Consider the following 27,661-nt stretch of genomic DNA (forward strand, 5'->3'; position numbering starts at 1 on the left):
TTAGTTAAAAAATTAAAAATTGTCGTAGAAATTTTTGATAATACACAGACAATGTCTTTTCATAAGTTATTTTATTTAGTGAATATACTAAATATATTTTGGTACATGCAAACAATCAACTTTTATTGGTCTCTTCTTGAGAAGTCAACATAGGAACACATTGAGACAAATTATTTCTTCAATATCCGAGGCAGCTAATGTAACAATTACTTTTAACAAACCAAAAAGCATCTGGGAACTATGCAACATCTCAGAACATTCAACAAGTGGAAAAAAACACTTCTTTTTCTTTTAATTATGTCATCCAGGGGTTTTAGAATATGCCATCAAAAATGCCGTCAAAAACGTCTTCGTTTTTGCTGTGGAAAATGGAACATAATTTAAATTCCAGTTAAATTCTGTGTCATGGATATTTTGACAAGAAACTTGCAAGGAAATAACATAAATTTGTAATCATTAAATTAAAAAGTACCTGCTGTTGTCAGTTGCAATGGCGTCAAAGGGTCCACTCGTTGTTGTGAAAAAATTAAACCTTGGAGTGAGCTGTGCCACTAAGTTTGAGGTTTTTTCTGGTGCATTTGGTGGGACAACTGTATCGAACATGCTTGGACTCTGCATCTTAAAAATAGAATGAATCACATACAGGATTAATTAATTCTACCGATGGCAGACCACCTCTGGTCGTTAACTCTTTCAGGGACAATCTTTTCAAAAGTTAACATGAGCTTAACTCATTCACTGCCAACCCAGGTCACAGAATATGTGTCGTGGTAGTTAGTAAAAGAGGGAAATTGATATTGAAAATACCTACTGTTTGAACGAACAATCGCTACCAGCCCCTCCCAGTTAAAATGGATTGGACGTTTGTCCTCGTCAATGACCGCCAAAGAGTTAAACTATATGAGGTCAGAAGGGATTTATAAAAATTTTTTAAAAACAAATAAAAATCCGAGAGCAAGATAAGAGAGAGCTGCGCTGGTTTGAAATCATATCTTTTTTTTTTTAAATTATCATACCTTTCTTTTTTTTAATTTTCTAAAATGTATTTTATTTAGAATTATGTATGTTTTTATTATTTCTGGCTTTTTATTTTGAAATTGCTACATGCTGACATCACGAATACTACAATTTAATGTCAAAAGTGGGTTGCAAAATATTGTCCCGCCGGATGCATTTGGCAAGTTTAACACCCCTGTCCTAAAAGAGTTAAGAAAAAAAAAAAAAAGTCATGAAATGGTTAAAAGCATGCATATATTTTTCTGCTCACTCAGCAATACTCTGAAGATAGTGAGCAAAAAAAGAAGTACATTCATTTATTCGATCACTTGACTAAAGCCGAAAATTTAGATTGTACTCCAACATGGTGTCTCATCACTTACCAACAAGTCTTTGTCTATTTGTACATCAAATAGTCAGCATATACCCACCTTTGCTTGGTTCTGCAGTCTAGGTGTCAAGGGAGAATGTCCAGGATTGTTCGGTGTAGCCTGAGAACTTGTCCTACAGAAAAAAAATTGGGTGTAAAAAACATTTATCTTTCATTTTCTAAATGTGGAAAACTCTTTTGCCTTCCTAGGATTTAGCATAAACTTCATAATGATATTGACAGGTCAGATTCAACCTTCATTGCGCCACACCTTCAAGTAGGGGGCCATCCCACAATCCACTTCAGTTATTCGCGGTTGGTCGCAGCGACACATGCAGAGATTCAACGCCAGATTTATGTTGAAAAAGTACGAAAGCTCCACTGCATACAAGGTAATTATTATATTTTTCGTACTATGCATGCATTTTGAAACGTTGTGAAAAAAATTAATGGGAGAAATTAGCCGCTACAGCATTGGAATTATACTTCGCAGTATTTACGTAAAAAAATTGCTAACTTTACGTTTTTTTTTGTTTTGTTTAATTTTAACCAAGAATCGAGACTCTTTTACGTGCATATCTATAAAGAATTCAGGGATTTAAGCATTTATTCACAATAATTTTCAATGGAAAAAAGCCCTTTGTTTACATATGGCAGCCGCTAATTTCCTTATTGACTAGCCTCATAATTCGCAATATTTACATAAAATAAATGCTACCTGCACGTTTTTTTTGCTTTTAACCAAGAATCGAGACTGTTTTACATCCATATCTGTAAAGAATTCAGGGATCTAAGCATTTATTCACAAGAATTTTCACCAGAAAAGCTCTGTTTACACATGGCGGCCGCCACATTGACTGACAGACTAGTATTGTACTTCAACCTATTTACGTAAAATAACTGTACGTTTTTTGTTTGCTTTTAACCAGGAATCGAGACTGTCTTACGTCCTTATCCATAAATAATTCAGGGATCTTGGCATTTATTCACAAGAATTTTCACCGGAAAAGCTCTGTTTACATATGGCAGCTGCCACATTAACTAACAGACTAGCATCGTACTTCAACATTTTTCACGTAAAATAAATGTTAACTGCACGTTTTTTTTTGCTTTTAACCAAGAATCAAGACTGTTTTACGCCCATATCTACAGTAAAAAGAATTCTGGGATTTAAGCATTTATTCACAATAATTTTCAACTATAAAAGCTTTGTCTGTGATTCCACTCGGTCAGCTTTGATGGCCACGCCAAAAATGCAGGCCCCCTATTAATCGGCCCCGCGCCCGTCAATATCATTATGAAGTATATGGATTTAGCTTCCCTTGAGCTCAACTTGAATCAGATACAGTATGTATAATATTTGTCGAACAATAAAAACTTTTCAGCTATACAAAAAATTGGTTAAAAGTTAAGATATGCAAGAGATTTTTTGTGCCGACCTCAGTGCGATGCCGGTAGGACGACACTGGGGTGTAGTCAGATAACCTGTGCAAATATGACCGTTACTGTTGTGTTCAAGTACACATTAGGTATTATTAACTCACTGAATAAAAAAATCTTAACATTGTTACACTTAAACCTAGAAGAAACAACCTGGTAATTTCCATTCAGCAGATTGTTGAGCTTGAGTCAGGGATGTGTCACCGATTTGAACCGGTTCCTCAACATCAAAGTCGTCCCAGTCGTCCCAATCATTTCCCAGGTCAAAGCTGACATTTGGAATTTTAGACAATGTCTCACTGTTGTTGCGTGTGGTCTGATGTGACCCTTGCCAGGGACTCTGTGGGATAACACATGCGAGATCTAGTCGGCAGTGTTGTTTTGGTTCTTTGCTCTTTGGTTCATTTACTCACAGAAGCGTGGAATCCAGCGTTCCTCTCTTTGATTAATTAAACAAACGACAGACAGAATTAGTTTAGCATTAGACTTGTAACTCTTTAATGATGAGGAAGTGAGGAATTGGTACCGTTGTCAAACTCATTTGTATACTGTGGATACTGGGAAGAACCGTCTTCTGCAATATCCATTATTGCATCAGGAACACTATGGTGGTATCCGCCACCACTTCAAGCAGGAAAAACAAACAAAAAAACAACAACAAATTAAATCTGACTTTAAGTTGTATTATTAGTAGGGCTGTCAAAATTATCGCGTTAACAGGCGGCAATTATTTTTTAAAATTAATCACGTTAAAATATTTGACGCATTTAACGCACATGCTCAAACAGACAAAAATGACAGCACAGTGTCATGTCCACTTGTTACTTGTGTTTTCTGGTGTTTTGTCGCCCTCAGCTGGCGCTTGGGTGCGACTGATTTTATGGGTTTCAGCACAATGAGCATTGTGTAATTATTGACATCAACAATGGTGAGCTACTAGTTTATTTTTTGTTTGAAATTTTTACAAATTTTATTAAAACGAAAACACTAAGAGGGGTTTTAATATAAAATTTCTAACTTGTACTAACATTTATCTTTTAAGAACTACAAGCCTTTCTATCCATTGATCGCTTTAACAAAAAGTTAATAATGTTAATGCCATCTTGTTGATTTATTGTTATAATAAACAAATACAGTACTTACGTACTGTATGTCAAATGCATATATCCATCTTGTGTCTTATCTTTCCATTCCAACAATAATTTACAGAAAAATATGGCATATTTTATAGATGGTTTGAATTGCGATTAATTACGATTAATTAATTTTTATTAACTTAATCGATTCATTCGATTAAGAATTTTAATCGTTTGACAGCCTTAATTGTTAGTAATTACTGTCCTATTGTATCACCTGGTCAGAGTATGTTGTGGCTTGGCTTTGTAGCTATGTTCCATGTTCACACCCACAGAGGACTCCATCATTTTCATCTAACAAAAAAAAATCAATTCAATTCAATAAACTTCATTAAATAAATTATCACTAAAAACATACTCTCTGTGAGGGCTGTGTATCATATCACCTTGAGTCGTTTGACTGGAGAGGGCCCAAGTGTGTCACACCTACTCTTCAGATCATCCAAAAAGGAAGAAAAAAACCCACTTTTGCCTGCTGGCCTCTTTCGTACCACAGCTACACCGATTTTACCTGGGAGCAGATGAAAGCTGTTCAATAAAACCTGGACCAAATAGTGAAGAAGAACGATCAATGAATATACTTACAACAGTCATGGCCGCACTGGTTCTTATTCTTGCAGAGGTGGTTGCATTGTCTTTTGTTAGCTGCATCTGATTAAATAGATATTTATTTTTTACATTTGTCGGAATTTAGCAGCCTAATAAAATCAAACAATCACTCCAGTAGTACCTTGTTCTGTAGATGCAGCGTTTCCCCTTCGACGTGCAGATTTGCCTACAGACTGAAAATTTGTTGTTGACTGCTGTGAAGTGTCTCCAGAAGAATCATATGACCTGTTGTGCGCACTTTCATAGTAGTACACTGTCAAGTTTTGCTGGACGTCAAGACCAACTACAAGAGAGGAAGATTTTTCACTTTACATACGGCAGTTTTGAACATGGCTTTAGTTTAAAATATATATTTTCCCAAAAAAATAATCACCATATTCTGAACTGATCAGATGAACACTGATCTCATTTCCCTTCAAGGCCTTTTTCACTTCAATCTTCTTTGACCAGGTACTGCACTTCAACAGTGCGAGGTCACTGGATGAATAGAAAGTTTTTTTTTTTTTAATGATTGAGACATTATATGAAAACCTGCCATTTTGCATCCTTGAGATATGATAAAGTTGTCTCAAGAACAAAATATTTTAAGATATAGTTGATCTGATATGGTAGGACAAATTATCCTAATATAAAGTATTCATTTGTTGATCTTTTTTTTTTAAGCAAATATATTTGTATTGTAAATTGTTACAAATTGTAAAAATGACTTATTCTTCTGTGACATGTTTCCAATATAATAGGCTTTCAAAGAGCGTATAAAATTAGGTGTATATGGCGGAAAACACAGACAAGGCTGAAAAAGCAGTTTCTGTTCTTGCACCCCTCTTTAAAATAAACAAATGTATTTTAAGCCGAAAGAACTGTTGTGTTTGATAGAACAATATGTCTATATGCTGTCATAGCAGTTTCATGGCGCATTAAGCCCCCAAACTATTTTTAATTTGTCCGTTTTACCCTGGAGACCCTCGTTTACAGACCCCGGATAACCGCTTTTGTTTCAACCCAGCCATAAAAAAAAGGTAAGTAATTATATTTATTACTTGAAATGTCTATCATTTTTAGCTTAGAATCATTAATTGGTGTCTAATATTCAGTTTAAAAAAAAGACTTTATAAAATTATTAGGGCTGTCAAAATTATCGGGCGGTAATTAATTTTTTTAATTAATCACGTTAAAATATTTGACTCAATTAACGCACATGCCCCGCTCAGACAGATTTAAATGACAGTACAGTGAAATGCCCACATGTTAATTGTGTTTTTCGGCGTTTTGCCGCCCTCTGCTGGCGCTTGGGTGCGACTGATTTTATAGGCTTCAGCACCCATGAGCATTGCGTAAGTCATTATTGACATCAACAATGGCGGGCTACTAGTTTATTTTTTGATTGAAATTTTTACAAATTTTATTAAAACAAAAACATTAAGAGGGGTTTTGATATAAAATTTCTATAACTTGTACTAACATTTATCTTTTAAGAACTACAAGTCTTTCTATCCATGGATCGCTTTAACAGAATGTTAATAATGTTAATGCCATCTTGTTGATTTATTGTTATAATAAACAAATACAGTCCCTACGTACCGTATGTTGAACGTATATATCCATCTTGTGTCTTATCTTTCCATTCCAACAATAATTTACTGAAAAATATGGCATATTTTATAGATGGTTTGAATTGCGATTAATTGCGATTAATTACGATTAATTAGTTTTTAAGCTGTAATTAACTCGATTAAAAATCTTAATCATTTGACAGCCCTAAAAATTATATATTTTAAACTTTTAAACATATTACATCACAGTGAAAAAAATTGTGTCTGTAAATAGGTCTTGGATATCTACCTCATAACTATCGCTAAATTGTATTATTTTTGTTATTGTCGCATTTTCCCCGATATTTTAGATGATAACTAATCTATCCAAACAAAGAAAAAAATGTTTAAAAGTGTATATACATGGAAAAGAAAATCTCAACCACTACTTGATGACTGCGATTTCTGCATTGTGACCCTTGTTATATTACCGTATGTCGCCCATAAAATCCCCCAAAAGTCCGGCTGTGGCTATTCACAGCTGTGTCTTGACACTCGGTGAGACATGCTACACGTAGTTTTTGGATCGGAACAAGGTAAGTATGCGATAATATCTTGTTAAAATCATGGTGTCTTTAATTATGCTCTCTCATGCTCTCACCTAGAGTTAGAGTTTAGGGGTTACAATTTTTTTTTAAAATGTCCTCCTTTCCAAAATTTTTCTTCCCGCAGAAAATTAAGATTTTAAGCTTTCCAATAAAGTATCACACATGCATATAGGACAATTTTGAAATTTGGCCAAATTGGGGGTCTCAGAGTGGAACTTCAAGTCACCTGAGTGTTTTCCGCCGTACATATGTAAGGTACTTATGAAAACCCTCAAGTGTAATTTAACATATGATGCATTTATGTTAATGTAGGCCCATTTGAAAAATTGGCGGGGAAAAAATCCTTTAATTGGTGTCCCTATATTTTCCATCAAATGCGTTACTTAAATAAACATGACCTACAGGGCAAGGATCATCTTGGAAGTTACATAATTTTTAGAAAGTGGCATCGCCTTTCTCTTTTTGGGATGCTACCAAAAAGTAAGTGTTCATTTCTTTTCAACAAGTACTGATGCGAAATGCTCCAAAATTTACAGGAAGTCACACGAAGTCAACAAGAAGTGACGTGGATTTGCCCCAAAATCTTCAGGAAGAAATAACGTCAACGACAAAACACACCTTTGCATGTTGATTGTTTCAGGAAAATAAATACATAAAAATGATAGCCACTGCATATTTTTCTGACTTTCAAGAGCCTACTTGGACCAAATAGTAGATTTAGACAGTAAAAAGCAAAACTTTAAAAATTGGATTTTCTGACAGCAAAATAGCACATTTTCATATAAATGTGTCTTATTCAACTAATGCCGGTTTGTCAAACAGTCCCTACGTGAGTTTTTGGCGGAAGACACAATTGTTGTCCGAGTCTCCGATGAGCAAAGACACATAGTGATGGTCTGGAGCGGTTCTCTTGGACATCAGTAGCTTTTGGTTTTTGAGGGTTACCTTCACAACAATCTCAGCAATACTGCTACTGTATCTTGGCAGCTGTGAAATACAGAAGTTACATGAGAAAAAAAGATTTGAAGTATATATTTTACATATCAACAGTCTTCACAGGATCATTTGTTTAACTCATTGACTGCCATTCATGGTGACAGATGTCCGTTTTAATTGGGAGAGGCTATCGCTACCAGCCATCTCAGTGCAAATAGATTGGTCGTATAACGCTGTTAATGTTAATGGCACTGAGTCATAATCATTCATGTGTTTTTTTACCTGCTCCAAAGAGAGCTCATACTTTGGGAGATACAGGATAAATTCTTGAATTTGGTTTCCGAAAGGTGGATGTCTGTTGAGAATCTGAACAAAACAGCAGGGTCTGAACATTTATTTGGTAAAACATAAATAATGTATTTAAACATGTGTACATTGACCACCGTACCATATAACACAAATGTCAAGCTCAAGGCCCAGGGCCCAAATCTGGCCTGCCACGTCATTTTGCGTGGCACGTGAAAGTAAATCATAGGCATCCACTTCATTTTTTTTTTTTTTCTAAAATGACAATTAAATTTTAAAAAAATGTCCTCAATAAAAGATCGAAAAATTTAAACAAAAAAATGAAAATATTAAAATAAAAATATATTTAAAAAACACATATTAAAAAATATTTTTCCTCCTTTGTGAAATAAAAAAAATGAAGAGATTTTTTTAATTACATGAAAAGCAATGAAATATATATTTTTATAAATAAGGAGACTACTTATTTTATTTTCCCTTTTTAAAATGAAAAAATAAAATAAAATAAAAGAATAATCACTGTTTTTCTCTTTTCGTTAAAAAAAATGTAAATTTTATAAATGAATAAATACAAGCGAAAAATCAATATATGAGATAATGTGCTATTTTTAAAAAAAGATGAATTGGACAATTTTTACGTCAACAATTTCTCCAAAAATTAAATGCCTATTAAAATAGTTATCAATTCATTTGCTACTCGATTATTTGCCAATTATCCAATTAATCGTATCAACCGTAGTTGGCAGACATATTAGCCGTCCAAAGGAAATCATAACTCCAATTTGGCCGACAACAAAAATGAGTTTGACACTGCTGCTGTAGAATATAACATAACCTTATATTGTCTGAAAATGTTTCAGCGTATCTGTATCTGCAAAAGTCTATCTAAATCTAATAAATCCACCTTTACAAAAGAAGTACGTTTTATATTGACTTAGCTGTAGACTGACCATCTCAATCTCTCTCGGGTTGGTTTGCTCTATCTTACTGAATGTGGTGAGTCCAGCATTCACCATAACAGTAGACAGAGTTTGCCCTGAGACACAGTATTATGAGAGTCACATTTGTGCAGATACAATGCGATTTGTTTTTCAGGGATTTTTTTTTACCTATTTTGTCAAGCTGTTTTGAGACAAACACAGAGTTCTCCCAGAGTTTGGCTCTGAAACATTTGGCCAGGATCAGAGCGTTGAGCAGAGTACTGAAGCCCATGTTGAAATTCTGACTAAGGTATTCAGAGAGGCCTGGTTGGAAGTGAGAACAAATAGAAATTTAATTGAGGTTAAACACAATTTGTTGCCTCTGGTTTTGTAAACATACACTTGCTAATGCGCAGCCCAATCCTGAAGATTTTTGCTGTGTCCTGAGTAAGTCCAAACTCTTGAATTGAGATGGACCCTAACTGAGCTTGAATCAAGCTGTGAGGAAATGAAAAACCAAGGTGGAGAACAATTTGAAGTATTCCTGTTAATCGTACGTACAATACTTTTGTCAAGAGAAAAATTCACCCACCAGTTCACTTTCATATCACTGCTTTTTATCTTTCCTTCCATCGGAAACCTGGGAAGTACATTTGGGTTTATTTTACCTAAACTTGAATCTTAAATGTCCAGACATTGTGAATTTCAAAAAGCGACAATATTGAAATGAGCGATGATATTGAAATCAAAAGCTATTAAAATATACTGCGATTTCCTTTTTTTTTTTTTTTTTTTTAAATTTTTTTTATAAACCTGTCCTGTTCTCATCTAGACCAATTACTAATATGTTGGTGCTATCGTCAGCTAGATGTATTATCCGTTGACACCATGTGGGGGGCCTGTTGACCAGGGAAAGAGGGGGACGGGGGTGGGGGAGTCTATAAGCTAAATGATTGAAAAGGGAAGAGTGTACACAAATCAGCTCTGTGAACTAGAACCCAGTAATCGTGTGAATCCCTTGTGAGTGTAAGCCCGTTGGCAACCAACCCTACGCCGCCCCATCGCCAATCCCGGCACCAGGACCCCCCACCTGAGCGCGCCTTATCACATCCAGCCGCACGCGATCCCCACCAGGTGCGCGACAGCCACGCAGACGAGCGGAGACGCCATGCGGGCGCCAACCCAGGGCCACGGCCCCCACCCAGCCAGCCCGGGGAGGGAGGGAGGTGGGGCGGGGGCTCCATCCCTCCTCCCGCAGCCCAGCAAAGGGGCCATCACCCCCCGGAATCCAGGGTGGTCCCCCGAGCCATCCGCGCACCCATCAACTGGCCTTCAGGGATGGCAAGAGGGGACGCACCACCAACCCCTCGGCTACCCCCACCCCCGCCCGCCCACCCCGACTACGAGCCACAGCCGCAGCCCAGCAAAGGGTCCTTCGTCTCCTCCCCCCTTCCCCCCAGGATCTAGGGTGGTCCCCCAGGCCACCCGCGCACCCATCAACCGGCCTTCAGGGATGGCAAGAGGGGACACACCACCAACCCCACGGCTACCCCCACCCCCGCCCACCCAGACTGCGAGCCACAGCCGCAGCCCCCCCAACCGGCACGGCACACCAAGACCAGGGCAGGGCAGGGTCCCCCCGCCGGCGCCCAGAATCACAATGACCAGACATTGTGAATTTCAAAAAGCGACAATATTGAAATGAGCGATGATATTGAAATCGAAAGCTATTAAAATATACTGCAATTTCCAATGATGTGACCTGATTGTAGTTGCGTTCACATTCCGGTTCAAGTTATTCAACGGCCTCTTCTCCATAACTCGCAGCTGGATGTCCCAAAATTCTCGGCTCTTTGAAACAAGCCCTATCTGTCCAACAAAACATTTTGAATTGATAGCTCAAACCACAGAAATTCCAAGATCATCAAAATACTGATGTATTTGGACTTTAACCTACCAAATCGGACAGGTTCTCGGTGCCAGACAATTTGCTGAACTGCTTCATAGTGTCAAAAGCAATACAATATCTTGCCATCAACCCGCCAGCCTCTTGGGGAAATAAACATTTGGGTCATATTGACAAGTGAAACAACAATAAACCGAAAGATGTGCAACTATGAAAACAAAACAGCTTTAATAACTTACAGTGGTATGAATAAGTATATGAACCTTTCGGAATTTCTCACATTTCTGCATAAAATCGACATCAAATGTAATCTGATCTTTGTCAAAATCACACAGATGAAAATACAGTGTCTGCTTTAACTAAAACCACCCAAACATCTATAGGTTTTCACATTTTAATGAGGACAGCATGCAAACAATGACAGAAGGGGGATAATAAGTACAGTAAGTGAACCCTCTGCCTAAGGAGATTTAAAGAGCAATTGAAACCAATTTTTACCAAACATTTTGAGTCAGGTGTGTGCCCAATCAATGATGAGTGGTTTAAAGCTGCACTGCCCACTATAAAACACACACCGGGTAAGAATTGTCTTGATCAGAAGCATTGTCTAATGTGTATCACGGCTCAGTAAAAAGAGCTGTCCGAAGACCTGCGATCAAGGATTGTTGATATGTATAAAGCTGGGAAAGGATACAAAACAATTTCTAAAAGTCTGGATGTTTATCAATCGACAGTCAGAGAAGTTGTCTACAAATAGAGAGTTTGGCAGTATTGCTTCTCTCCCAAGCAGTGGCCATCACCAAAGATGACAGAAGGAGTTCAGCGCAGAATACTCAGAAAGGTAAAAAAGAAACCTACAGTGTCTGCTAATGACTTACAGAAATCACTGTCACAGTACAATATCTATGTGCACTCATCAACTATATGTAAAACTATGGTCAGGAACGGTGTTCATGGGAGGACTCCACGGAGGAAGCCATTGCTGTCTAAAAAAACCCATTGTTGCTCGTTTAATGTTTGCAAAATGGCACTTGGACACGCTACAGAAGTTTTGGCAAAATATTTTGTGGATTTATGAAACCAAAGTTCCATTGTAAGGGAGTAACACACAACGTCATGTGTGGAGGAAATATGGAACAGCTCACCAACATCAACAACTCATTGCCACCATTAAGTATGGTGGCGAGAGCATCATGATTTGGGGCTGTTTGGCTACCTCAGGGCCTGGACAACTTGCAATCAATTAATGGAGGAATGAATTCAAAAGTTTATTAGGATGTTTTGCAGGAAAACCTGAGGCTGTCTGTCAGACAACTGAAGCTAAAATTAGGATGAATGTTGCAACAAGACAATGATCCAAAACACAGAAGTATTTTAACTTCAGAATTGTTTAACAAGAACAAAATACATGTTCTGGAGTGGCGGAGTCAAGTTAAAGTCCAGATTTGAACCACATTGAGATGCTGTGGCATGACCTAAAGACAGCGATTCATGCCAGACATCCCAGGTATCTGACTGAACTACAATAGTTTTGTAGAGACGGATGGGCCAAGATGAGTCCTGATCGATTTGCCATACTGATCTGCAGCATCAGGAAGCGCCTGGTTGAAGTTACTGCTACCAAAAGGAGGGGAGGGGGGTCACAAGATATTAAATGTGATGGTTCACTTGCTTATTCCCCCCCCCCCCCGTCATTGTTTGCATAATATCCTCATTAAAATATGAAAACCTATAAATGTTTGGGTGGTTTTAGTTCAAGCAGACACTGTTTTTTCATGTGTGTGATTTTGACAAAGATCAGATCACATTTGATGGTGATTTCATGCAGAAATGTGAGAAATTGCAAAAGGTTCAGATACTTTTTCATAGCGCTGTACCTGATTGTGACAGTATTCAGTATATTTTGGGGGTTTAGGTACCTGTAGGTTTAACACTGATGTCCTCATCCATAATGATCAGACCAATAGAATGCAGCGCGTTAAGGTTCTTCAGACACAGTTCTACAATAGGCATGAAGAAACTGAATTTGCGAGTGAATGATCATGTTTCATTGCCAATGATGGCAATTGACATCCAATCCATTTTGACTCAGAGGAGATGGCAGCGATCCCTCCAAGTCAAAATTGAATGGACATCTGTCACCATCAGTGTAAACCAATGATTTAAATATCTGAACATGGAACCTGAAAACATGGGGAAATAACTTACCATGAAGTTTTGATTCAATTCCACTTCTGTCCAAGTCAGTCGGGAAACCTGGTAAGTTACAAATGCATTTAAACTACTATGATAACCCTATATCAACTTTAGCTTCGTGGAAAAAGTTTCTGTGGAAAGCTAACCATAGTGTAAGGGATTCTTCAGCGCTCGGATGTAAAGGAAAGTGGAGCGTATCCAATCCTGAGCCATGCTGACATTGCTGATCGTTTGGAGAACTATCTCAGCATTCAGGTGCTCTACTAAGTGACTGTGCAAACTGTCCAAAACACATTTAGTGTTACCTGATGTACTGAAAGGGTGTCAAACGCATTTTTGTCATACGCCACATCCGAGTTATGGTTTCCTTCGGAGACCCTTATGTCTGCCAACTAGGACTGCCATAATTAATCAACTAATCCTAAACTATCGATCATCAAATCAATCGACAACTCCTTTGAAAGGTAATTTACAGACTATTTTGTAAATTAAAAAACGTTTACTTTTCATTTATTCATGTAAAATTTTACAAAAACGGAAAAAGCAGTAAATATTCTCTCATTTCTAGCGGGCCATACAAAATGATGAATCTGACTACCGTAATCTGGCCTGCAGGTTGCAAGCTTGACCTCTTTTATGTACAGTGATTAACTTTTTTCAAGTTATCAATACGAAACTTTTTTTTCTAGCTTGGCACACCTTGTGACTGCGCTGCCTTGCTACATACCTGCTTTCGATAATCTCCATCCCGTTCATCAGTTTCGTATGCTTGTCCCTGGTTTGCATTTTGGTCATGATCACTGCAGTGGCAGATGTGTCAAACTTGACCAAGAATATGAAATCATGAAGAATTAGCTTTGTAGAATTTCCAAAAAGTACGTAAGTACATTACTATTAGGTCCACACCTGAGGTCGTCCAGCACGGCCAATCATCTGCAGCAGGTCTGCCTCACTGTACTCTTCACAGGAGCCTCCAGAATACTGCATTGTGGACTTGATCACCACTAGGTGAGCAGGAAGGTTTACTCCCATGGCGAGAGTTCGTGTGGTAACTATAAGAATTGAACACAGCCAGCCACACCCGAATTAATGCTACATCTGGCTGTTTAGCAAAAAATGAACAGAAAAACTTGATCATGTGTCACAGACAGTCAGTCTTACAAAGGACAGGAAGGTCACCAAGGGTAAAAGCTTTTTCTATCACTTTTCTGTCCGATGCTTCGACTCCGGCGTGGTGGTAACCAACTCCTAGTACCACCAGATCTATGCACCAAATTGAACAATGTTATCAAACATTGGCACATGTTTGCTAAACTACAACACACTATTTTATATAACCCAAAAACATACCTCTCAGTTTGGAATCCTGAAGGGACTGTGCATATTTTATCAACCTGCAGGTCAAGAATTATGACAGTTGACCGACCTCAAAAGCTTTTATAAAATGAAAAGTTGTTGGATGCTAGCATTTATGTTGTTGAGTATGCACCTTTGCTTGTGTTCAACTTTTAAAAGAAACCTAGCATCCTTAGCCAGAACAGCAGCTGACTGCTGAGTTCCTTTCCTTGTGGAGCAAAACTATAAAATAAGATAATTATTGTCACAGACAGTATAGACGCCTCCTGTATATTTCAAAGGAGAAGACGCACAACTAAAGCTGGCTTCTGGTCAGAGTAAGTCTGGATGATAGAGCCCATCTTGTAATTGAGAGACAAGTCGAACTTAAACTCTGATTGGTTTTCGTTGCAGGGGAATCCTAAAACGACCTTCCTCAGCTTCACCGGGCGGTGGCTGTCATCCAATTGGAGATATGAAGCTGGGCCCTTCTCATTGGACAGCCAGTCTGCGATCTAAATATAAGATAAATCCCATTAGCTCAACCACTGCAAGTGCTAAAGTAGTAAAGTAAAGAAGTTGTAAAGCTAGAGATTAGGACCAAATAATCATGTCCTTACGTACATCAGAAATATTGGGTATAGTTGCTGACACTGCCAAAAACCTCATAGTGATGCCCGTGTCTTGGTTTTGGACAACCATGTAGCCATGGACAGCCTTCATCCTGCTAACCACCACTTCCAGAGTAGCACCACGTGCTGCATTCTTCACAACATGAACCTGAAGGAACACATGATCATTCACGTCGTCACAGCTTATCAAAAGAAAGATTGGATGAAAACACTTACCTCGTCTATCAGGATGAGTCTAACCAACTGGAGAAGACAGTTGCTTTTCCACCTTCTGGTCATGCTGTCCCATTTTTCCTAGGCAAAGAATATGTCATTATATTGCATACCCAAGTGAGTCTTTTGCCCCAGCTTTTTTCTCTTGCATTGCGATCACACACTGGAGTAGTCAGGATGATGTGGGCGTCCTGGATTTCGAAAATATCGTCAATTTCGGTGTCGCCCGTAAGCTCCTTGCATTTCAGCCCCAGAGGACCAAACTTCTTTGTCCAATTCTCAAAACATTGACTGCAGAGAGCTTTGATGGGAGCGACTGGGAAGAAGACGAAAAAAAAAAAAAATCATTAAATCTATATAAAATCTAACTGATTGGCTGCCATAGATGGTGTTTAACGTCCAATTCATTTGGGCCAAAAGAGTTGGACGTGTAGTGCTGTCAATGGCGCTGAAACATTCATTCAGTCATTCAAGGACACTCACTATACACAACTTTGACATCATGCCAAGGCTCTGAGGTCTTCATCAACAGGTGAATGATGGCGAGTTCAAACAGCACGGTTTTCCCAGATCCGGTCGGAGCACATGCCACAAAGTTCTTGTCTGTATAAAGAATCTGGGACAAACATTAAAGATAACCACATTCTCTCAAAGAAACAAGCATCACTTTAACCCTTTATTGGGCAAATGGCTTTTCTGTAATCTAAAAAAATATATATATTAGGGCTGTCAAAATGATCGCGTTAACGGGCGGTAATTAATTTCTTAAATTAATCACGTTAAAATATTTGACGCAATTAACGCACATGCCCTGCTCAGACAGATTTAAATGACAGTACAGTAAAATGCCCACTTGGTAATTAATTGTGTTTTATGGAGTTTTGCCACCCTCTGCTGGCGCTTGGATGTGACTGATTTTATAGGCTTCAGCACCCATGAGCATTGTGGAGGTAATTATTGACATCAACAATGGTGGGCTACTAGTTTATTTTTTGATTGAAAATTTTACAAATTTTATTAAAACGAAAACATTAAGAGGGGTTTTAATATAAAATTTCTATAACTTGTACTAACATTTATCTTTTAAGAACTACAAGTCTTTCTATTCATGGATCGCTTTAACAGACTGTTAATAATGTTAATGCCATCTTGTTATAATAAACAAATACAGTCCTTATGTACCGTATGTTGAATGTATATATCCATCTTGTGTCTTATCTTTCCATTCCAACAATAATTTACAAAAAAATATGGCATATTTTATATTAATTGTGATTAATTACGATTAATTTTTAAGCTGTAATTAACTCGCTTAAAAATTTTAATCGTTTGACAGCCCTAATATATATTTAATGTAACCCAAAAAGAACTGGTGTCCACATAGATACACGTCATATTTTAAGTCATCTAGTCCACACTTGTATACTAACTGTTAATATTCTCAAATGTCTTAAGAGTAAAGAGCATGGTTAAACACCATCATACTTACGTCATCAAGCGCTTTGGACTGGACAAAATTGAAAAACGGGAACTCGCTAAAGACGGGTCTGAACTTAACTGCTGTTAGCATGGGTCAGGAAATGAAAATGTCAATTATTTGTGAAAACATTTCATTTAAGAACTGGGCTGTTGACAACACTTTCTTCCCTTTAGTGTCAAATTTAGAAGACATTTGTTTTAATTTTATAAGGACACAGAGTATTTTATTCTTTTTCATTTGGTAAAAAGGATACGGATTTCAGAGACTGGGCGCAAAGAGTCTAATTCTGACGACCCTGCAACACACACAAGGCAAACCATTAAAATTATAAGTCAAAACAAATAAGACATTTTAATTTATGATAAAATGAACACTGTTATTTGTACTGCATATACATTTTGTAATACATATATATATATATTTGTTTGGCCAGGAGGGTTTTTATTTTATTTTATTTCATTAAATATCATCCAGTTTAAGTAAAATAAAGTGTTATAGTGTTGTAAAACTCAAGACCCATCTTGGTCTCAAAACCAGATTTTGAGGCTCTTGGTCATCTCTCGACTCGGGTGGACTCTGGATTAAGGGGGGGCCGGCGGGGCATAGCCCCCACCAGTGTCCACAAATGTCATTGCATATAATTGACTTCCCAATATATGAATTTAAAATTAAGACTTTGCCGGTAAAATGTTGTCTATGAGTTGTAAAGCAAAAAACAAACAATGAAATGAACAAAAAAAATATTTTTAAAATGTGTCAGAATTATTTTTCAAACAAATCATGTGACTAGCACCTTAGAGAGGGTCAATAGCTTTGCTTAATCCAAAAAAAAAAAAAAAAAAAGACCCGAGGACAGAAGAGGAAAGATGGATATACGTAATCTTTTCAAACCTAAGCTTTCAAAAGCGACAACAACTATTGAGCAAGAACCAAGGATTGAAGATGTGGACCATAAAACGCCGGAGAGCATTGCAAAAATGGTGACCGGAGTTTCATTTTGCTCCACTAAAGACGTTAACCCTCATAAATGATGAGAAACAACAACAACAAAAAATGCTCATTTTCAACATATTATTAGAAATGTTTGTGGCTGAAATATTCAGTCAAAATGGATGTGATTTTATTGCTGACACTGCATTGCAGGGTCATCGCCATTTTTGCCCCCCCTGCCACAAAAGCCAAACTCCGCCTATGTTCAAGACCAGCACTACAGGTTCATTAATGGGATTTTATGGGGTGCTTCGGTTTTCTTTTTTTCTCAATAATTTACTTTTTTAGTATGGGTCTCATAATGTCCTGGTCCTGTCTTGGTCTTGGATAGATAGGCGGTGTTTGACTTTTGGGGCGGGGGGGGGGGGGCACAACATGTTGATGACCCCGAAACTCAGTGTCAACAATAAAATTACTTACAAGGATATTTATAATCATAAGTTGACAATCAGCGTTGTTTGTTTCCCATCATTCTTGTGGGGAATTCTAAATCAAGCAGCTTAGGCAATAATTTTCGCCAAGATCGTCATTATTTAATATAATACGCCCGCCGGTGTCGAGCCAATGTAGTTACCCCAGTCAAAAATTGTATCCCCTGTGCGGAGCCATATGAAGGTAGATTTGTGTCTTTATTATTCAATCCAAAAAAGTTGCTTTAATTAAATAAATAAAAAAGTTGCTTCCTTAAAAATATATTTTTTCAACCAAAAAACGCTTCAGTAAAAAAAAAAAAAAAAAAAAAAAAAAAATTGTTTGACTGCAAAAATAAATTTGAAACTCAAAAAACTAAAAAAAAAAAAATGCATGTGAAAGCTATTTTTCTTTGTTTTTTATTTTTTTTTTAATTTTATTTTTTATTTTGATGAAGTCCAGTTTTATTTTTTGATTGAAGCAACTTTTTTGATTGAAGTAATGTTGATTTGTGTTTGGGCCACATTTTGGCAAGGACATTTTTGTCTTTAGTATTCAATCAAAAAATAAGCTGCTTCAAAAAAAAAAAAAAAATTTTCAAAAAGAAAAATCACTTCAATCAAAAAAAGAAAAAATTAAATCATAGAAAAAGTTTTTGAATGCGGCAAAATATTTAAGATTGAAAAATTTGCCTTTGAAGACTTAACTTTTCTTTGAAAAAGTTTTCTTTGATTGAAACAATCCGTGTTTGGGCCATATTAAGGGTAGGACATTTGTGTAAAAATCATTCAATCCCCAAAAAAGTTGCTTCAGTCAATAAAAAAATATTTTCAATCAAAGCAAAAAATCATTTGAAAAATAAAATTGCCCTCCCCTAATTTTTAAAAAATTATATGCAAAGCAAATGACCGTCTAAGGTGCTAGTCACATGATTTGTTCAAAATATAATTTTGACCCATTATAATTTTTTTTTTTTTTTTTGTTCATTTCATTCATTTTTGTTGGAGTTTAATTGCTTTACAACTTTTATATCTATAGGAAAGTCAATTAAATGCAATGACACTTTTCGGCCACCGGGAGGGCCTGCCCCCCCCCCCCCCTTAAAATCCGCTTAAACTTGGATACTGTGGTTTTGAGCACAAAACCAAATGCTTTGGCTCAATTATCAGAGTTTCTCAAGGTGTTTTATAAGACTGCTAGGCCACCAGGCTTTATTTTACACACACACACTCCTTCTCCCGCATGCCTAAAACAGTGGTACAAACAACAAGTATAAAAAGTACTGTAGAGTATACCTATTTTAATTGCATCGAGTGATCTTGTTGAAAGTGCAAAGGCGACATCTTATGGTCAATATGTGAACAAACCTCTCCCAGTTGTAATTGCATTGATAATTCCTGTCTAGTAGGCAAGTGCCGGTATGGGATTTTGACGGTATGATAACCTTAAGCAAAAATACCGTGGTTTCATGGTATCATGATATTGCAACTATAGCACTAAAATGTGTTATTTTTAGATGCATGAGGTTAAAAAAAAACAAAAAACTTTTTCCCATTGAACAGGATTTTTCACTACATATTTGCAAATTGGAACATCAACATGAATATCATGTAAAAATAGATAAATAAAATAACCAAAAAAATCACTGAAATATTTCAAATAAAATTGAAATAATTAGAATTTATAGACCAGGGGTCCTCAAATACAAATCTTGAAGGTCCACAATTGTTTTTTTCATACAAGCATGGGTCCATTTATTAATGTCGGTCAAGTACAAGGCAGGTCGAAGGTGGTAAAGGTGGTTTTCTTTTGACCACAAAAATTACAATGCACATTCTGATTAAATAAAAATAAATTAACAAAACATTTTCTTGACTTAAAATAAAAAATACAAAAAAATAAATAAAATAAAACAAGTACAATGAAGTACAATGTTTTCACATGTACACTAAATAATTGACAAGATCTGTCATTAAGGTGCAAACAATAACTATTGACAGTACATTTTGTAACTGTAAAACACTGCTGGACAAAAAAAGAAAACATGTGCAAGTAGTACAGTACATGTTCACATGTACAGAACATAAATGAGAAGCTCTGTCATTAAGTTGCAAACATACCGTAATAATTATTGACAGGAACTGTAAAATACTGCTCAATGAGAGAAATGGCATTTGGGGGTCACAAAGCTTTTTACTCACATCATCAGCCAGTACTTCAGTGCATCTTGTGGTTGATGAATCTGAGAGTGAGATTTGTTTGATTTTTGTTGTCATTTCCTCTTTTTCTTTTCCTTCGAACATTGCTGCCATCACTTCAGTCATACACTCTTTTATTGTTTCTCCATCAGAGAATGGCTTCTTATGTTTTGCCAACACCCACGGCACTCTGAGTGAGCACTCCATTGCAGTTTGTTGTTGGGTCATATATTTAACGATAACCTTGCTTGACTCTTGATATGACTGCTTCAACCAGTTAATTTCTTGCCTTCTCAATTCTGATTCAGGAGGAAACTTCTCTTCAATAGAGCTGTGCTGTTTAACATAATGGCGTTTCACATTTTCACTTTTTATCAAAGCAACTGTCTTGAAGCATATTAAGCACATAGGTTTGGTACTTGCAGTTGGTAAAATGGACGTATACATTTGTCAGTCCATTCCTCATTTTCGTTGTCCACTTTTCTTCTCTTGGTCAACTTGAACATGCCATTTTGTTAGTTTTCATACCACGTAAACCTTGAAACCGGTAACCGGCACATGCCTACTGTCTAGTGTAGTAAACTTTCTTAGATATTAACAGGGTGAGTATTTTGTTTTCACTTTAAGTAGGTACACATTTGTCTAATGTCAGTTAGGTGATTAGATTAGGTTTCGCTGATCTCTTCACAATGTGCAGAAAAAAGTTGAAGAGGCCACGCAGTACATCCTTCTAAGCTGGTTTTACCGCTTGCCATGTTTGCACTTTATTCTAGTTGATCAATATAATTTAAAAGTGAAAAGCAATCGATTGTTTCGGGATTCACTAGGTTAAGTGTAAAGAATGTTTTTTGTTTTTTTTTAATTGTACTTTTTTTTTTTTTTTTAACAGTTTTAACAGTTTTAGTTTTTAGAAAACATGGTGGGCCTCTGGTGAGCTTCTCAACCACCAGGTTTAGCAAGTTTTCTGGGGAAATCCTGGACATTGGGAAACATGAGTTTCCTCTCTACTGTTCCTACCATCTAGTGGTACATTATGTTCACTTAAAAGTAGACGGTCAATCACCTCACCTCACTTCACCTCATCGCGACCTACGTACATTGTGCCAGCTGCTGTCAAAGGCTGGATTATTCATTCAGAAGCCAAATGATAATCCGTGTGAGCGTCAAAAGCGGTGTGTTTTTCAATAGTGCTATATTTGTATAGAACCTTGAATATGGAGCGGCGGAGGCACCGTGGATGGAACCAAGGCTCTCATTGTGTCCTTGTCCTGCCTTTCTACATGGACCGCCCGCTGGGGGGGGTTGACGCTTACTGCAGATGAGACCAGACGAGGGGGGAGGAAGGAGGCCGGCTGGAAAGGGGAAGGAGGAGCGGCTTTGTAAAATGTCGCCCTCGGTGGCTGGAAAGGAGGAGGCACTGTTGCCATGGAAACCGGACTGCGAAAAGTTTGGGGTCTGGATGCTGTGCGACTTTGACAGAGGTCATTTGGGTTTGACGAGTCACCTCCGCACCTTGACACCGGAACCTTGAACAAGCTGTTGTGGTCGGGAGCACAAGAGAGTAAAACATGAAGACTCTTGTGGCCGCAGTCCAGTTTGAAGGTTACTTTAACGGCAATAGGAACACGCAGACTGATCCTATTGGAGTGTAAATCACCAATTTCATGACAACAAAAATTTAACACAATGAAATCCACTTCATCTGAACAATTAAAAAACACAAATGCCCCGTTAGCAAATTTCAGAAAATTTATGTTAAATATGTGTTGACTTTATTAACACATTCACTGCCGTTGACGGGGACAGGTATCCAATCCATTTGAGCTGGGAGGGCTGGCAGCAGATGATCGCTGCCAGACCTCCCAATGTTAAACAAATGCAGTTGGTGGTGCACTTTTGAGGAATTTAATGTGCCACTTGCCTTCTCTGAAGAGGTAGGTGCTTTCTGTCATCCACAGATGAATACTTTATGCCGAAGTTTTCTTGATCAGTATCTTGCCGAATGTGTTCTCCATCTATCCGACTCTGATGCGGGCTAAGAAGGGGGTCCTTAAAACATTCACCTTCCCTAATGCCAAATGTTATGTAGTTCTGGGTGTTCTCTTGGCTTTCGTTACCCTCCTTCTCAATGGGATTGTTTGACACCATTTGTGAGATACCTGTGAATTTACAAGAAAAATATTACACCTGAGCTTATGAAGCAAGGGGGAGAAAAGTTTTTCAAGCTTATTTAAATAATCATTGCAGTGAGTCTTATTGTATAATTTAGTAAGATACAGAGCAGGTTATGCAAGCCAATCGAAAAGGAATTTACTCTAATCCAAAACATAACATACTATAAAGGGTAGTGAGCAATTCAGCATCTTCCTGCATAACCTGGGTGGCTGGAATCTGTGAAAGAGATGGTGGTGCTTCCAGCCGCCATGGTCTGACCTCCTGGTGCAGTGGGTTTCTAAAAAAAATTTAAAAATTAAAAAGTACCTAATCTAAATAAATAAATAAATAAAGGGGATGAGAGTGAGTTCAGCTATTTTTCATTGCACTCACACTTTTTGGACGAAGGTTTTCTCGGAAAAAAGCTCGTCCAAGGACCAAGTGTCATCTGAGTCCAACATCTTATTCATCAGTACAGTATTTCCTAACCTATTTTAAGTCACAGCACATATTTTACATTGATAAAATATCATTGTGCACCACTAAACTGGTGAACCATATACACATTGATATGTGTGAATAAATGATGATGTTGTCTCAATTACGAACAAATTTACATTGTAAATTTAAATCTGGGCTTTCACTGTAGACATATTAAATGGACCTATTTTTAACTTGTTCATTTTCTTGACCAGTTAGGTTAGGGTGACCAAACGTCCTCTTTTCCCCGGACAAGTCCTACTTTCACGTAGTATCCTCATCATCCGGGCGGGTTTTATAAATTCATAAAAATGTCCGGTTTTTATGATTTTTCACGGGACCAATTTGAAGAGAATCCGTCCGGCCGCTGGGTGGCAACAGTTGACATGGCTTTTACTAGAAGTAAGGGAAGGAGTAGTTCTTCTCGTTTTTGTTGGCAATTTACCCCTATCATGAGGCATTACCGCCATCTACCGGGTTGACGATTTGGCCACAACGCCTGCCCAGTTAAGTTTTTTACAATAAATACGTATATAATGGCAACTGTTGACTTCTGTCGGAGCTTTGACTGTAAAATCCCGTTTGGTGTCGCATCGTTGCGCTGCCGATGATTAAACTTGAATAGCAAAGTTTGTTTTTTACCTCAGCTAGCTATCAGTAAGCTAAACCACGCTATGCATTATGGGAAACGTAGTTTTGAACTGCTACATTTGGAAACATGCTGGTTGAATTGTTTGTCAGTTTATTTCGGTTTTTGTTTGTGTGTAATCTAGAACATTGAATGAGAATATCAATTGAATGGGAATAACAATTGGTCAAGGACTATTGTCGTGATAGTAATTTATAAAAATGTTTAGTTGGCACATAGCCTACTGTGTGTATGTCTATTGACTACATTTCCATGGGTCTGCATTCTATATATATTATTATTATTATTATTTTCAAACTGCATTTTTCCATCCAGAGTGAGGGGGCACACTTTAAATATAATAAAGTGATATGGGCATCTTTGAGTGAACTTCGAGTAAAATTCAATTATCTTGAGGCCGGGCTGAGTGTCCTCTTTTTGGGAAATCAAAATATGGTCACCCTAAGTTAGGTGAAATTCAAATATTAGACAATGACGTAGTGTCATGATTCGGTATAAATAATTATCTAAATATTATGACTGTAATTCATTCTAAAGTCTAAATAATTACAACAGTTGGCGTGTTTCCTTTCCAAATGAATGAAATACTACATGTATTCACGAAAACATTATGAAGTGACTTACTCAGACAGGACCGAAAAAGATTTTGCATTTGCATTGCTAATGACAAGCAATAAATTGACACACGCTAGCAGGACAGTAAATAGCGGATATTGATTAATTTTGTCTAAATTGAGACTAATTACGAACCAACTGGATATAAATTCAACATTTTCAAATTAGCTCTTTTTCTGTTATTTGTATCTAAGTGTTAATTACCTATGAATCTTAATGGTTTCCTTCCCCAATGCTAATATGAGCTATAATTAGCACAACCGACCACATTTTACTGTAAAGTTTTAGAAGTCCCTTGTTTTGCCTGATTGAAAGTGACAAACTAAATCACTGTGAGGCTAATTATTTGACACTCGTAATTTTTAATTGAGCAGACAGTGAACTCTTTTAAAAAAAATTTAATATGAGAATTTTTTTCATCAGGTAATAGAAAGTGGAATATGCTTTTTAAGTAGTAAATCAGGAATCTTTGGGGCTTAAATGCGCTTAGAAATACTTGTTAAGAAAGACCAAATGCAGCCTCATACGTAAATGTTAATGACAATAGAATCGGGTTTAATTGAAGATGGTCAATATATGAACAAACCTCTTCCAGTTGTCATTGCATTAAACGTGACCTAATAATAATATTTTTTTAAAAATCATTGACAACCACGAATGCAGCAGAGCAACAAAGACCTTGGGGCCATTACGGTACGAATGCCCAGTGTTCACCAACTATGCCTAACAGACAGTGCATATGAGAGCAAAGTTTGCATGTATAATTCCATGTTTTTATTTTTAATAATTAAAAACACAGCTAATAACGGAGATTCCCGCCGTTTGAACGATTGGAGCCCAATACGTATTAAACATCAAGCTGTCCAAAATCTGTCACCAAAGGGAAGAGGTTCATTAACTCCTTTTTATGCCTCCTATTTGGAACGAACCATTATTACATTCCGCGGGGGTGCAAACATGGACTCGTAACGTCGCGTGACTAAATTAAATGCCACGGCAAGGCCATTTATGTTTCTTTCGATTTTATTGTTAACATTGTTAACTCAGCTAAACGCCGCTAATGACCAACGTGTTTGTTTTTTCCGCCAGACAGGCAAATGTACGGACGACTACCTATAAAAAATGATCTGTGCCACTCCAGACCACCACGGAAAATGGCGACTGTGAAGTAGATGGAAGACGAAATTCGAAAATTATCAAATGCACGGCATTCCTCGTCTCCAATCTCCATCTACACCTTCGGGAGGTAATGTGTTCTTGTCCTTTTCTTCCTCCCAACATTTCATTGTTTTCCGTGTAGAATGTGGTGAAGAGTGTTTTGTCATTAGCTCCAGTTTAGCTTAGGTAATGAGGTTTTTGGGGGGTATGAAGCAGCCTTGTTGGAAATGCTCTGCAGCTCATGCCGATCAGCATCCGACAACACGAGCGATTATGAATGCTCAATATGACGTGTTTTCTAAGAAACAACAAAAACAGTACGAATCCGCCGAGCTGCTCTGGAATCGTATTCCAACTACCTGGTGAGCCGGTATACATCAAACTACAGTGAATAAAGTTTCTGTTTTACACACAATTCATAGGCGTTTAGCCAAATACATCCATGTGATGTATGTATTCGTATATTGTTATTGAACATGCAGTATATTGTTGTGCCTTGCTCGATTGTTGTGACACATTTATTACCCGTCAATTCCAACACCTCTCGCTCTCCAACCTTGTGCTCTTAACTCACTGGCTGCTTTTGACGGCGTTAGACGTCCAATCTATTTGAACTAGGAGGGCTGACATTGAATGGACGCTGGTCGACCTCCCAAATCAAATGGATTGGACGTCTACTAATGGCAAACTAACTAAGATTCTTAGCAGAAGGATGAAACGTGCCAAATGATTGGACGTCAATATTCATCAACGGCATTGAAAGAATTAGGAAAATGATTTGAAGGAAATATGAAAGCCATGGTCTTTTATGATGTAAAACATTGTGACATCTGCTGTTGAACCAGTAACATTTGAATAACCTGATTTCTCAGGTTGTCCTGAGAACTCAGAATTTCTGACCGAAAACGAGAAAGTACCGTAATTTTTAGGACTATCAGACGCTACTTTTTTCCTTCATTTTGAATCCTGCGGTTTATAGTCCAGTGCGGCTTATTTGTTGATTTACTTGGGTTAATAGGTAACACTTTATTTGACAGCGGCGTCATAAAACGTCATAATTATGACATGACACAATCATGGGCATTACTGAATGCTTATGACTGTGGTCATTAAGTGTCATGAGGCAAATCATGTCACTAACTATTTTATTTATGTCCAGCTCGGATCTTTTACATCCATTCAAATTCAGAGAATTTACCAGATAACACTCAATGACATCTGTTATAAACATTCATTAATGCTCGTGACGGTGTCATATGATAATTATAATGGTCTACTGACAGTCTAATGGTGCCACTGTCAAATAAAGTGTTGCCAAATACCATAACTAGCAATTAATGAAACAACTGGAACAGTAACTGAAGAAATAATTAGCACAGAACATGAATTTTAATTGTTATTTACATCTGTAGCGGTGCAATGCATGCTAGGAAGTGGAGGCATGCAAAATTTCCGATTCTTAGATTTTTCGCGATTCGGCCGTGGAAGATTAAAGAACGATTCACAAACATCCAAATTCTGATTATTGAATTATACCAGGTAAAGCGGAAATAAAACGCAGTGAGCGCGGTCTTCGGGACGCAATGAGGAATGGACCGAGAGTAAATATCATGTGCAGCTAATGCCGCTAGGTAAAAAAAAAACAATAATACCTGACTGCGGCCGTCAGCCGCTACAAACAGCGCCCAGTTGGTAGTTGCTACAAACATACGGCAACATACGGCTATGGTAGATATCACAAACAGTATATCTAGACTAGATGTGAAATGACAGACTTTCCCGCACTAGTAAACAGGCGCCATCTTAAAGCAGTAGACTTCTTTCGAAGGCTCTGTTATAGAGAATCTATTTACTTTTTATCTAAACTACCCCTAAATTGGCAAAATCTTGACTTGAATCTATCTTTAAATGATTAAACAGTTTTAAAACTTTCACATGTCGAAAGTAGACATGAGGGAATTTATGGAATAACGGGCGCAATTTTCACAACTTTAACGGTTGATTCACAACATTAAATTAATTGAATGTAGTTTAAAGCTGCTGATACAGAATGGGGACTTGAGTATTTTATTTACTGTTTTTAACCGGTAACTTGTTACTAAAATAGTAGTTTGGTTTATTTAGCCTGAGAGGATTTTTGAACAATTTTGGAACAAGTATACAAAAGATTTTTTTTTTTAATGGGGGGGGGGGGGCATCAATAATCGATTTATAATCGAATCAGAGTCTCTGAATCGTAATCGTAATCGAATCGTTAGGTGCCCAAAGACTCCCACCTTTACTAGGAAGTATGTTGGACAACAACAATGTTGACATCAGGTGGCAGCAGAGGTTTACTGTCTTCCCCAAGGGAGCTTCTTGAAGCACAGAAGCTTTGCAGCCAATTGGTTC

At 37.3% G+C, this 27,661-nt stretch overlaps 2 protein-coding genes across 4 annotated transcripts in view; one reads left to right on the forward strand and one right to left on the reverse strand.

Annotated features, from left to right (window-relative positions):
- Positions 1-110: 110 nt before the first annotated feature.
- hfm1 (helicase for meiosis 1) lies at positions 111-24,571 on the reverse strand. Of its 3 annotated transcripts, none has more exons than XM_057858232.1 (40): positions 24,317-24,571; positions 22,762-22,857; positions 22,591-22,666; positions 22,136-22,373; positions 21,422-21,750; positions 16,869-16,910; positions 16,625-16,695; positions 15,619-15,751; positions 15,300-15,451; positions 15,139-15,216; positions 14,915-15,070; positions 14,605-14,805; positions 14,445-14,533; positions 14,306-14,349; positions 14,117-14,218; positions 13,862-14,007; positions 13,683-13,777; positions 13,102-13,235; positions 12,968-13,015; positions 12,679-12,759; positions 10,811-10,902; positions 10,616-10,722; positions 9,446-9,493; positions 9,254-9,351; positions 9,043-9,177; positions 8,884-8,969; positions 7,910-7,993; positions 7,521-7,678; positions 4,925-5,028; positions 4,673-4,834; positions 4,528-4,593; positions 4,329-4,453; positions 4,160-4,236; positions 3,333-3,430; positions 3,220-3,245; positions 2,960-3,146; positions 2,806-2,851; positions 1,428-1,500; positions 473-618; positions 111-359 (listed from the first exon to the last, which is right to left on the reverse strand). In XM_057858232.1, exons 3-40 carry the CDS (start codon positions 22,637-22,639, stop codon positions 314-316), a joined length of 4,152 nt encoding a protein of 1,383 aa, XP_057714215.1. In that variant the 5' UTR covers positions 22,640-22,666; positions 22,762-22,857; positions 24,317-24,571; the 3' UTR covers positions 111-313. The 3 variants fall into 3 exon arrangements, with proteins under 3 accessions (XP_057714215.1, XP_057714214.1, XP_057714213.1); XM_057858231.1 differs by having other exon boundaries at positions 16,625-16,692; positions 22,551-22,666; XM_057858230.1 differs by having other exon boundaries at positions 22,551-22,666.
- Positions 24,572-25,195: 624 nt separating this feature from the next.
- Positions 25,196-27,661, forward strand: part of znf644a (zinc finger protein 644a) — a 43,956-nt gene continuing 41,490 nt past the window's right edge. The window contains exon 1 of the mRNA XM_057857858.1: positions 25,196-25,358. The gene's annotated coding sequence lies outside the window, so the exon portion shown is untranslated. The remainder of the gene's footprint in view (positions 25,359-27,661) is intronic.

Source organism: Corythoichthys intestinalis, chromosome 14 (assembly GCF_030265065.1).
Source record: "Corythoichthys intestinalis isolate RoL2023-P3 chromosome 14, ASM3026506v1, whole genome shotgun sequence".
NCBI lineage: Eukaryota > Metazoa > Chordata > Actinopteri > Syngnathiformes > Syngnathidae > Corythoichthys > Corythoichthys intestinalis.